Below are 11,976 nucleotides of genomic sequence, written 5' to 3'. Positions count from 1 at the left end.
TCCTGTCACATTTTTGATTTCCCTATAAAGGTGGTGAGGGCGCTTCAGTAGTTATCACACGGACTCTATAATATGGACACTATTCTGTTATTTAAGGATTGTGATTCCTCATGTGACAATGGTTCAGTGGACACTGGACAAACCTCTATGCTGAAGTCTTACTTCAGATACACCAAGCTGCCTTGGGCCCCTTGTTTTGTTTTGTTGTTGTTGTGCTACTGTCAGGTCGTCCGGCCCACTGCCTCTTTCATTTTTTTGTGGTTGGAAGATTTTTTATTTGTATTGTAAAACAAAATAAAAAATATAAGTCTCAAAAAACTTGATCTGAGTGACATTGTGTGATGTTTGGTTCCAAAGTTACTTAAAATAAGTGCATTCAACTTCCAGGAACTAGAGCTAAACGCAAACAACTGATTAACAAGTGCTAAGATTTTCTTCTACTCTAATAGACAGTAAGTATCTTCAACAATCCAGTTGCTCTTGATTTTTACCTTCCTTGGATAACTATGACCTGGAGGACCATTCTAATGTAGATGTCAGTAATTGTGCGTACGCAGTTGAGTTGAATAGTAAAAAGAAATCAATTGTCACTCACTGGAAATGAATTCAAATTTCAAAATACAGATAGAGGCAAAGTTAACCTGGTAGTTATGAACATGTTTATTATTAAATCAATTGTTGGGAACTCCCTTCCAAAATCTTCACAATTCAAAGTGACATTTTTAAATGTCTTATTTTGTCCGTCCAACAGTCCAAAAAGCCAAAGTTATGTGATGTCATGTTATGTCATTATACAGCAAAAGGCTGCATAATAAAACACAATCTGTAGTTCCTTCATGCTACACATATAATTAAGTTTGTATTAAAATATGGTTACATATAAAGTAAAACAATATATACAGTTTTTTATATACATGTATCTACCTAGAACATTCTGCAGTGCATTTTTTGAATTTGCATCTGGGGTGAATGTAAACAGCAACAACCAGATGATGGTATTAAAGTTTCATCTTCACAATAAACTGTCTGACATTTGGGAATCCATCTTGGCTGTGTTTAAGCACCGAGCATCATCGATGGTAAACACAGAGTCCACCCTCCTCTCATCTTGCCAGAGTCTTGCGCTGACGGCTTGGAACATGGACCACCTGTCGAGTGCTTGATCCGGGATGTTTATGGATCAGGTCTCTGTGACCATGTGGGGAAAACAGTCTCTGAATTCCATTGCTTGGCCAACATGAGTCCCATTTTGTCCAGACCAGATCTTTAGGTGCAGAATTAAGTCCAAGTTGGACCAACATGGCTCCTCTCCTGGCTCTCTTTCCTCTCTACGCGATCACCGCACCTGCCGTGATGCCTGGTCCGGTTGTTTGGGCTAGGTAGATCGTGGTCAGCTGCTCTTTAATCCAAAAACCCTCTCTTCATTTTCCAATGACTGTACTTACAGTATCTAACAAAGTGAGTACACCCCTCACATTTTGTAAATATGTGATTTTATCTGTTCATGTGACAACAATGAAGAAATGACTCTTAACAACAGTGTAAATTAGTGAGTATGCAGCTTGTATAACAGTGTAAATCTGCTGTCCCCTCAAAATAACACATCACACAGCCGTTAATGTCTAAACCACTGGCAACAAAAGTAAGTACATCCCGAAGTGAAAATGTCCAAACTGGGCCCAATTAGCCATTTTCCCTCCCCGGTGTCATGTGACTCGTTAGTGTTACAAGGTCTCAGGTGTGAATGGGGAGCAGGTGTGTTAACTTTGTTGTTATCGCTCTCACACTCCCTCATACTGGTGGCTGGAAGTTCAACATGGCAAAGAACTCTCTGAGGATCTGAAAAAAAGAACGGTTGCTCTACATAAAGATGGCCGAGGCTGTAAGAAGACTGCCAGGACCCTGAAACTGAGCTTCAGCACGGTGGCCAAGACCATACAGCGGTTCACCAGGACAGGTTCTACTCAGAACAGGCCTCGCCATGGTCGAGCAAAGAAGCTGAGCGCACGTGCTCAGCGTCATATCCAGAGGTTGTCTTTGGGAAACAGACGTATGAGTGCTGCTAGCATTGCTGCAGAGGCTGAAGGGGTGGGGGTCAGCCTATCAGGGCTCAGCCCATACGCCGCACACTGCATCAAACTGGTCTGAACCATGAATGCCAACATGAACTGTGACACACTGAAGCAGAGCAGGATCCCCTCCCCTCACAGACTGGGCCGCAGGGCAGTATTCCAACATGATAACGACCCCAAACACACCTCCAAGACGACCGCTGCCTCGCTAAAAACGCTGAGGGTAAAGGTTACGGACTGGTCGAGCATGTCTCCAGACCTGAACCCTACTGAGCATCTGTGGGGCTCCTCAAACAGAAGGTGAAAGAGCACAAGGTCTCTAACATCCACCAGCTCCGTCATGTTGTCATGGAGGAGTGGAAGAGGACTCCAGTGGCGACCTGTGAAGCTCTGCTGAACTCCATGTCCCAGAGGTTACGGCAGTGCTGGAAAATAATGGTGGCCACACAAAATATTGACACTATGGGCCCAATTTGGTGTCCTCACTTTAGACATTAATGGCTGTGCAATGTGTTATTTTGAGGGAACAGCAAATTTACACTGTTATACAAGCTGCACACTCACTAGTGTCGTGTAAATTGTGCACATTCAAGCAAAGGAGAGAAACAGCAAGAAAGAAAAACACCAACAAATCTCACAGGTCTGAACTAAACCCTAGTAAATGTGGACAGACTAACATAAGGAGTACAGAAGAAGGAAAGACACGGGCAAACACGCAAACACGCAAACTCCACACAGAAAGGCCTGGGATGACCAAGGTTCGACCTTGTTGCAAACCGCTGCTCCACCGCGCCGCCCATTTACTATGTTTCGATTTGCCCAGGCTGCCCAGGAATGCTACAAGGAATGCCATCACATCTGTGTATTGTCTGGTACTCACCGAGGTTGCTGCTAGAAGATTAATTTTGTGCATGTGCACATGAACGCATGTCCAGGCATGATGCTGTTATCTTTTCTGAGCTGAAGTTTAAAACACTGTTGCCCATAGTCATTTATTAAACATAAAATAACATTGTTCAGACACAAAGTCTACACAGACAGACCAAGAGATGTGCTGCCCAGCTGGGTTAGCAGAACAGACTCACTAGAGCAGTGGGCAGCATTAGGCGGCTCGCAGGCCAGAACTAAAAATCTACATCTCATATAGTATAAAGCTCTCCATAGCACACACTATGCAGGACAAAGGATGTTCAGAATGCGTCTTGTGCAGTCAAACATTTGTCTGCACTGACAGTAGTATTCATTCTTTGTGGCAATGTGCAACTGTCCAAAGGTTCTGGCAGAAGATATGCTGTGGGACCTAAGTGACATTAGTATAGACGTTGACACCGTCATACGGGTTCTCACTGCCCCATGCGTTGCCAAGAAAACTATCCTCGTGAAGTGGAAGGCTAAAATCAATTTAAGTATCACCCAATACAGGAATCTCCACATTAGACCACATTAACATGGACAGAATATCTGCTTCCTCAAAAACCCAAATGACAGAATTCCAGTCTCTCTGCTCCCCGTTAATCAATTCCATGACATCTGGTGCTTCTCACTTCTCTTAATTGTATCCATGTTTCCCTCACTTGCGTCTTTTCGTCTTGCGAAACCATGCAGAAGGAGAAGAAACTAGGAAATATGTTTTTAGAGAAATGAGACCTTTCCTCTAAAGCATGACGTGACGTCTGTTTCTGATGACGGCAGCAGCTGATCACAGCTGGATAATTATATATATTAAAAAGAAGACAAAGGAGTAAATTAAGGCATCATCTACAGGGAAAAGTTTGAAGGCATCTCAAAAGATTATTTGGTCTGTTGCACCTCACGCCTCACTGTCCTGTTAGAGTCAATGACAATGTGTGGACTGCAGTTTTTTTAGATTGTTTAAACTAGAAGTGGAGTTTGTAGTTCCTTCTTACAATAAAAAACTAAATTTTAAACACAGAGTCAGGTTCTCAAACTCCTAATCAAACCAGTGATACTCAAGAATAAAAACAAAAACTAAGTTTATTCTCAGTTGCAGTTCAAAGAAACCCTGCAGAGGCTGCTGGGAAAGTTACATCACTGTCCCAAGTCCCTCAGGTCAAAGGTCATTTCAGCCTGTCAACATGTTTGTCCCTGAGGCCTCTTCACATTAGCCACAGTTTCCACTAATTCCCTCTGAAGCAAATTACAGCCAGAGCTGTCAACCAGTGAGACCAATCAGCCTGAGCAGACCTCAGCACTGGTTCCACTGGTGCACAGAGGGCTGAGGACGATAATGACCTCCCCTCAGACTCTGTGACAACACACATCAGGATGGACAGATACGCAAGTTTGTTCAGTATTTGACTAAAGTTTGGATACAGTCTACATTTCCTGCTGTGAGTGAATGACGACTTTAACAGGAACTCCTAAAGAAAGCTCACATCCAGAGAGAGCCTTTACTTCAAATCACATCTACTATGTGTATTGTCAATCTGAGGGTTTTTATGTACCAGTAGACCAGGTTTATCTCTCTTTCAGAGAAAAAACATGCTGCATAACTTGTGCCACAATCATGTTTTTAAGTTTTATCCGCATGAGAGTTAAAAATAATACACAGCTGACAGTACAATGGAGTTATAAGCACCATTTCATGTTTTTATTGTTAGTCAAGTTACACAAATCTTTTGGATGCTCTAAACTTTCCATGAAAATAAACGTTTACAGTTTATGTAGATTTTGGATAGTTTCAGTCCATATAACAAAGGGTTAAAGAGCGGTTGGCATGTTATCCAGTACAATGATAAAAGTATTCGCATCATGTGAGGTACACTGTTCATGTTAAACCTGCTCTGTAATACTTCAAAGGATGCCCCAAAACAAAAGTTGAGCAGAGAAGCAAGGTGAGGAGTGCAGGTACTGACAGCTTTTTGTCTGGTCTGTTTAGAACCAGAAAAACACACTTTAAGAATCCTCATGTACGTGCAAAAGATTAAAATTAAGGGACCAAAGACAACAAAGTAAGTGGCAATAAGTCCATAAATGTTATTCACTGTGGTGTCAGAGCAGGCCAGTTTGACAACAGAGTAGTTGTCACAGAACACTTTGTTAATGATGTTCCCACACAGCTGTAAAGAGGAACTTAAGGATGTCGTACCAGCAACTACAACAAAAGGGTATAACCATGATACACCAATAAGCATAACGACTTTCTTGAATGTCATGCGTGTGTTATAGTGTAGAGGATAACAGATTGCAAGATATCTGTCATAAGACATGATGGCTAAATTGGCAAATTCCACAGCTACATAAGAATATAAACAGAAAATCTGCAGGAAACAAAAGGGAGCAGAAACAGTGTGAATGTCAGAGAGAATCTGAAGCAGAAGGAATGGAAACAACCCTGTACTACCATACAGCTCATTTACAAACAGGCTGCACAGAAAAAGGTACATAGGTTCATGTAAGCTTCTGTTCATACAGATAACCACAATGAGCAAAAGATTTAAACTGAGAATAAAAGTATAATGATGTAAGAATCATGAAAAACAAATATTTTAAAGGACCGCTGTCAAAGTAGGCACCAAGTATGAAATATGAACCCTGAGTAGAATTCATCATGATCCTCTTTTGGTTTAAAGCAATAAGCATAACACTGTTCACCAGAAGAACTGACTGCAATAATTATGTTACATTCAGTCATAAATTTACAGAGATAAACTAATCTAAACTTTACATTAATGATTGTTAGTCAGAGTTAGAAGATAACACATCAAGAACATATGAACAATTTACAGTTTACTTACACCAAGTTATCCTCTATTTCAGCTCAATATCACATTAAAAACTACAACACACAGTTAATGACATGAATCAAACCCTGGCCTCCTCTGAACTGAACTGTAACTCTGCTTCTTTTAAACCTTTCATCAGTGGGCGTCCACAGCAGCAAACTGATGACATGGATGTCAAGATCACGTTTTCATGTGTGACGGTGCGCGTTCACCAGTCATGTGTTCATACAGTATGTGTGAAGGTGCGCTGTCACCAGTCATGTGTTCATATGTGTAAATGTGCGCGTTCACAAGTCATGTGTTCATATTTGTAAATGTGCGCTGTCATCAGTTGTGTGTTCATACAGTATGTGTGAAGGTGCGCTGTCAACATTCGTGTGTTCATTCAGTATGTGTGAAGGTGCGCTGTCACCAGTCATGTGTTCATATGTGTAAATGTGCACTGTCACCATTCGTGTGTTCATACAGTATGTGTGAAGGTGCGCTGTCACCAGTCATGTGTTCATACAGTATGTGTGAAGGTGCGCGTTCACAAGTCATGTGTTCATATGTATAAAGGTGCGCTGTCACCAGTCATGTATTCATGTGTAAAGGTGCACTGTCACCAGTCATGTGTTCATACAGTATATGTGAAGGTGCGCGTTCACAAGTCATGTGTTCATATGTGTAAAGGTGCGCTGGCACCAGTCATGTGTTCATACAGTATGTGTGAAGGTGCGCGTTCACCAGTCATGTATTCATGTGTAAAGGTGCACTGTCACCAGTGATGTGTTCATACAGTATGTGTGAAGGTGCGCTGTCACCAGTCATGTGTTCATACAGTATGTGTGAAGGTGCGCTGTCACCAGTCATGTATTCATACAGTATGTGTGAAGGTGCACGTTCACCAGTCGTGTGTTCATACAGTATGTGTGAAGGTGCGCTGTCACCAGTCATGTGTTCATACAGTATGTGTGAAGGTGCGCTGTCACCAGTCATGTGTTCATATGTGTAAATGTGCGTGTTCACAAGCCATGTGTTCATATTTGTAAATGTGCGCTGTCAACATTCGTGTGTTCATACAGTATGTGTGAAGGTGCGCTGTTACCAGTCGTGTTCATATGTGTAAATGTACGCGTTCACAAGTCATGTGTTCATATGTGTAAATGTGCGCTGTCACCAGTCGTGTGTTGATACAGTATGTGTGAAGGTGCGCTGTCACCATTCGTGTGTTCATACAGTATGTGTGAAGGTGCGCTGTCACCAGTCATGTGTTCATACAGTATGTGTGAAGGTGCGCGTTCACAAGTCATGTGTTCATATGTTTAAAGGTGCGCTGTCACCAGTCATGTATTCATGTGTAAAGGTGCACTGTCACCAGTCATGTGTTCATACAGTATGTGTGAAGGTGTGCTTTCACAAGTCATGTGTTCATATGTGTAAAGGTGCGCTGGCACCAGTCATGTGTTCATACAGTATGTGTGAAGGTGCGCTGTCACCAGTCATGTATTCATGTGTAAAGGTGCACTGTCACCAGTGATGTGTTCATACAGTATGTGTGAAGGTGCGCTGTCACCAGTCATGTGTTCATACAGTATGTGTGAAGGTGCGCTGTCACCATTCGTGTGTTCATACAGTATGTGTGAAGGTGCGCTGTCACCAGTCATGTGTTCATACAGTATGTGTGAAGGTGCGCGTTCACAAGTCATGTGTTCATATGTTTAAAGGTGCGCTGTCACCAGTCATGTATTCATGTGTAAAGGTGCACTGTCACCAGTCATGTGTTCATACAGTATGTGTGAAGGTGTGCTTTCACAAGTCATGTGTTCATATGTGTAAAGGTGCGCTGGCACCAGTCATGTGTTCATACAGTATGTGTGAAGGTGCGCTGTCACCAGTCATGTATTCATGTGTAAAGGTGCACTGTCACCAGTGATGTGTTCATACAGTATGTGTGAAGGTGCGCGTTCACCAGTCATGTGTTCATACAGTATGTGTGAAGGTGCGCGTTCACCAGTCATGTGTTCATACAGTATGTGTGAAGGTGCTGGTTCACCAGTCATGTGTTCATACAGTATGTGTGAAGGTGCGCGTTCACCAGTCGTGTGTTCATACAGTATGTGTGAAGGTGCGCTGTCACCAGTCATGTGTTCATATGTGTGAAGGTGCGCGTTCACCAGTCATGTGTTCATACAGAATGTGTGAAGGTGCGCGTTCACCAGTCATGTGTTCATACAGTATGTGTGAAGGTGCGCGTTCACCAGTCATGTGTTCATACAGTATGTGTGAAGGTGCGCGTTCACCAGTCATGTGTTCATACAGTATGTGTGAAGGTGCGCTGTCACCAGTCGTGTGTTCATACAGTATGTGTGAAGGTGCGCTGTCACCAGTCATGTGTTTATATGTGTGAAGGTGCGCGTTCACCAGTCATGTGTTCATACAGTATGTGTAAAGGTGCACTGTCACCATTCATGTGTTCATATGTGTGAAGGTGCGCTGTCACCTGTCGTGTGTTCATACAGTATGTGTGAAGGTGCGCTGTCACCAGTCATTTGTTCATATGTGTGAAGGTGCAGTGTCACCTGTCGTGTGTTCATACAGTATGTGTGAAGGTGCGCTGTCACCAGTCATTTGTTCATATGTGTGAAGGTGCGCTGTCACCAGTCATTTTTTCATATGTGTGAAGGTGCGCTGTCACCAGTCATGTGTTCATATGTGTGAAGGTGCGCTGTCACCAGTCATTTGTTCATATGTGTGAAGGTGCAGTGTCACCTGTCGTGTGTTCATACAGTATGTGTGAAGGTGCGCTGTCACCACTCATGTGTTCATATGTGTAAAAGTGCGCTGTCACCAGTCATGTGTTCATATGTGTGAAGGTGCGCGTTCACCAGTCATGTGTTCATACAGAATGTGTGAAGTCTGTCATAGTTTTCCAAAGAAGGTTAAAGTGAAGGCCTACTGGACTTGGTTGAAGATACTAGAAGACGTTTCGTCCCTCATCCAAAGGACTTCTTCAGTTCTGCAGAACTTAAACTCTGAAAATTCTAGGCCGAAGCCGAAACCAAAATTAATGAAAAAATTTGACGAATACCAAACACGTACATTCAGACTTTTTCCATTTATATATCCTTTTTTTTACCACTCCATAAATGAAATAGTGAAAAAGTGCTTTTTCCTCAGTGTTTCCTCAGAGACTATGGTGGGGGGGTCCAGGGCCCGAGAGGGTCCAGTTAAGTAAATTACATGAGTCTATTTACTTTTAATGGACACGATGTAATATGTTTTATACTTTCTGTGAATATAATCCAGTTAATCTTACTTCCATCCTGTATAGACGCCTTATTTTGAAAACCGGACGTTGTCACATGTGTTTCCTCCTCGCGCTAAATCCATCCAGTCCGACCCAGTTTGTTAAATAATGTTGTATGTGGTTCTCCTACGGCGTAACATGAAGACTTCACAGCCTCTCTTCAGGTAGGACTCTCATACTGCAACACTTGTCTTTGTAAAGAGACAAACTGACAGGATAAAGTCGCTCTGGGCCACTTCACTTACCGTAAAGGCTTGAATACGTGTGCACTCCAAGTTTAGGTGTGGCTAGCTTAATCTCCTTCTCACAGACGAGGGACAGAAACACTCAGTGCTTGGTCTTTCGATGTATTAGGCGAACACCAAAATTTTTTTTTTGCTATTTTTTTTCAGTTAATTTCGGTGGCCGAACATTCGGTGCATCCCTGGCAATCATATCACTTTTTACAGTTTTCAGATGAACTAACAGCAATAATTCTGTTTCATTAACAAAGACTCAACATGTAAGGGGGACCATGAGGGTCGATGGATGGAGGATCTTTGCTGACCTTGTGGTGAAGTACCTTGGGCATATTTGTCTCCAGCGTTTTTTCCTGAGCCTGTTTTGCGAGTATTTGTAGTGCATTGTGGTAAATTCATGTTCTTTTTCCCTGTTTCCTCAACACTCACGACTAGGTCACCACAGAGAACCTCAGCCAGGCCACATCATTCTCAATCCTGCCTGCCACCTGCTATCAGCCCACCAGCCACCGCACCATCACCTCGTTTTTTAATAAAGATAGTTCAATTTTACCTTGCCTGCTGTATTCTATGCAAGGGCAGACTGGCTATTGGGGATACTGTAAGTTTTCCACGTGTGCCAGCCGGACAATTGGGCCAACAAACCCACAAAGTATCAAAATAAAGAAACATTTGCAGTTGAAAATGGATTGGTATGTGCCTTGATCGACTGGCCCAGATGGGTCTGGGGCAGGGCTGTTTTAATATGATTGGCTATTTCAATCAATAGCTCACTCCAAAAGAAGCAGAGTAGGTGTCTGAGCTCAGGTGGGAGGCAGTCACAGTGTGACTCCAGCAGGTGAGCACATCAATGGTTGAACGCATCCGTTCTCACAACCTGTGTTATAGTGACATTAACTAATGTAATGGTAACTTTGATACACCGAGGTGTGTTTATATTATTGATGCTTTCTTTTACAATGATGCATTTAAACTTATTAAACTGACTGCAAGATGTTTATCTAATGAACTGTGTTAATAATTGTTTAAGAACCAGGATCATGATAAACTCTACACAGTTTTCATATTTTACACTTGATGCCTACTTCGACTCAGGGGTTTTTAAATACTTATATTTCCTGATTATTCTGACTTTTTATATGTCAGTTGTTTGTGTGAATCTTCTGCTCATTGTGGTTATCTGTATGAACAGAAGCTTACATGAACCTATGTACCTTTTTCTGTGCAGCCTGTTTGTAAATGAGCTGTATGGTAGTACAGGGTTGTTTCCATTCCTTCTGCTTCAGATTCTCTCTGACATTCACACTGTTTCTGCTCCCTTTTGTTTCCTGCAGATTTTCTGTGTGTACTCTTATGGAAGTGTAGAATTTCTGAACTTAGCCATCATGTCTTATGACCGATATCTTGCTATCTGTTATCCTCTACAATATAACACACGCATGACGTCTAAAAAGATTGCTCTGCTTATTGCTGTAACGTGGTTATTCCCTTTTCTTGCAATTGCTGTATTGATAGCACTGAGTGCACCTTTAAAGCTCTGCGGGAACATCATTAACAAAGTTTACTGTGGAAACTACTCTATTGTTAAACTGGCCTGCTCTGACACCACAGTCAATAACATTTATGGACTGTTTTACACCGTCATCTCCGTCATCATTCCTCTCATTTTAATCATTTTCTCTTACATGAAGATCCTCAAAGTTTGTTTTTCTGGTTCTAAGCAGACCAGACAAAAAGCTGTCAGTACCTGCACTCCTCACCTTGTGTCTCTGCTCAACTTTTCTTTTGGTAGCTGTTTTCAAATATTACAGAGCAGGTTTGATATGAGCACTGTACCCAGTGTGTCAGGCATTTTATTATCATTATACTTTCTAACATGCCAGCCTCTCTTTACCCCCATACTATACGGGCTGAAAATGTCCAAAATCCGCAACATATGTAAACGTCTGCTGTGTGGTGAAGTATAGCTCATGCAACAGTTCAGTTTTACATCCATGAAAAATGAAGAATAAATAAATGCCTCTGCTGACTTGACCAGGGTCAACACTAATGAAAACGTGATCTTGTTGTTTTTATTCTGCTTTTCATTTCTTTTACACTTGATCTGAGAGACATTGTGTGTGAGTTTTGGTTCCAAAGTCTATTACATTCAACTTGCTGGAAGTAAGTCCAACTAAGTACAGTTGCCCTTGATTTCAACCTTCTTTGGATAACTATGACCTGGACGACTGAGAATCTTCACAGACTACTCTAATATAGATTTCAGTAATTGTGCACAAGCAATTGAGGTCAATACTGAAAAGCCAATGTCACTTACTGCAAATAAGGGGGTCATGCCATTAGAATTTCAAAATACAGTTAGAGGCAAAGTTAGCATTGTAGATATGAACATATTGGCTGTTTCTCAATACCGAGTTCGGCAAGTTCGGACTTCTGTACTTTACAGCTTGGACTTGGCAAGTTCGGCTCGGGAGTACAAACTCCCAGGAACAGTAGCACGCAGTCCGTCATTCAGCAATTGGAACAGCAGCGGAATTGATGACGGCTGGACCCGTAAGCGGGCTGGACCTCACATCTCCAAAAACGTTTTAGCAATTTTTTTATTTAAAAACTACTACTACTACTATATG

At 42.1% G+C, this 11,976-nt stretch overlaps 1 protein-coding gene and 1 pseudogene across 1 annotated transcript; one reads left to right on the top strand and one right to left on the bottom strand.

The window, feature by feature from the left end:
* Window positions 1–4,720: 4,720 nt before the first annotated feature.
* On the bottom strand, window positions 4,721–5,642 carry LOC119882508 (annotated as a pseudogene).
* Window positions 5,643–10,386: 4,744 nt separating this feature from the next.
* Window positions 10,387–11,313, top strand: LOC119883609 (olfactory receptor 11A1-like). Its single transcript, XM_038694356.1, has one exon. It carries the CDS (start codon window positions 10,387–10,389, stop codon window positions 11,311–11,313), a length of 927 nt encoding a protein of 308 aa, XP_038550284.1.
* Window positions 11,314–11,976: the final 663 nt, after the last annotated feature.

This window comes from Micropterus salmoides, unplaced genomic scaffold (genome assembly GCF_014851395.1).
Source record: "Micropterus salmoides isolate LMB-PRFRI ecotype aquatic unplaced genomic scaffold, ASM1485139v1 Ms_hic_scaffold_3, whole genome shotgun sequence".
NCBI lineage: Eukaryota > Metazoa > Chordata > Actinopteri > Centrarchiformes > Centrarchidae > Micropterus > Micropterus salmoides.
The sequence above is the reverse complement of the archived record's forward strand: the minus strand, read 5'-3'. Positions and strand labels throughout refer to the sequence as shown.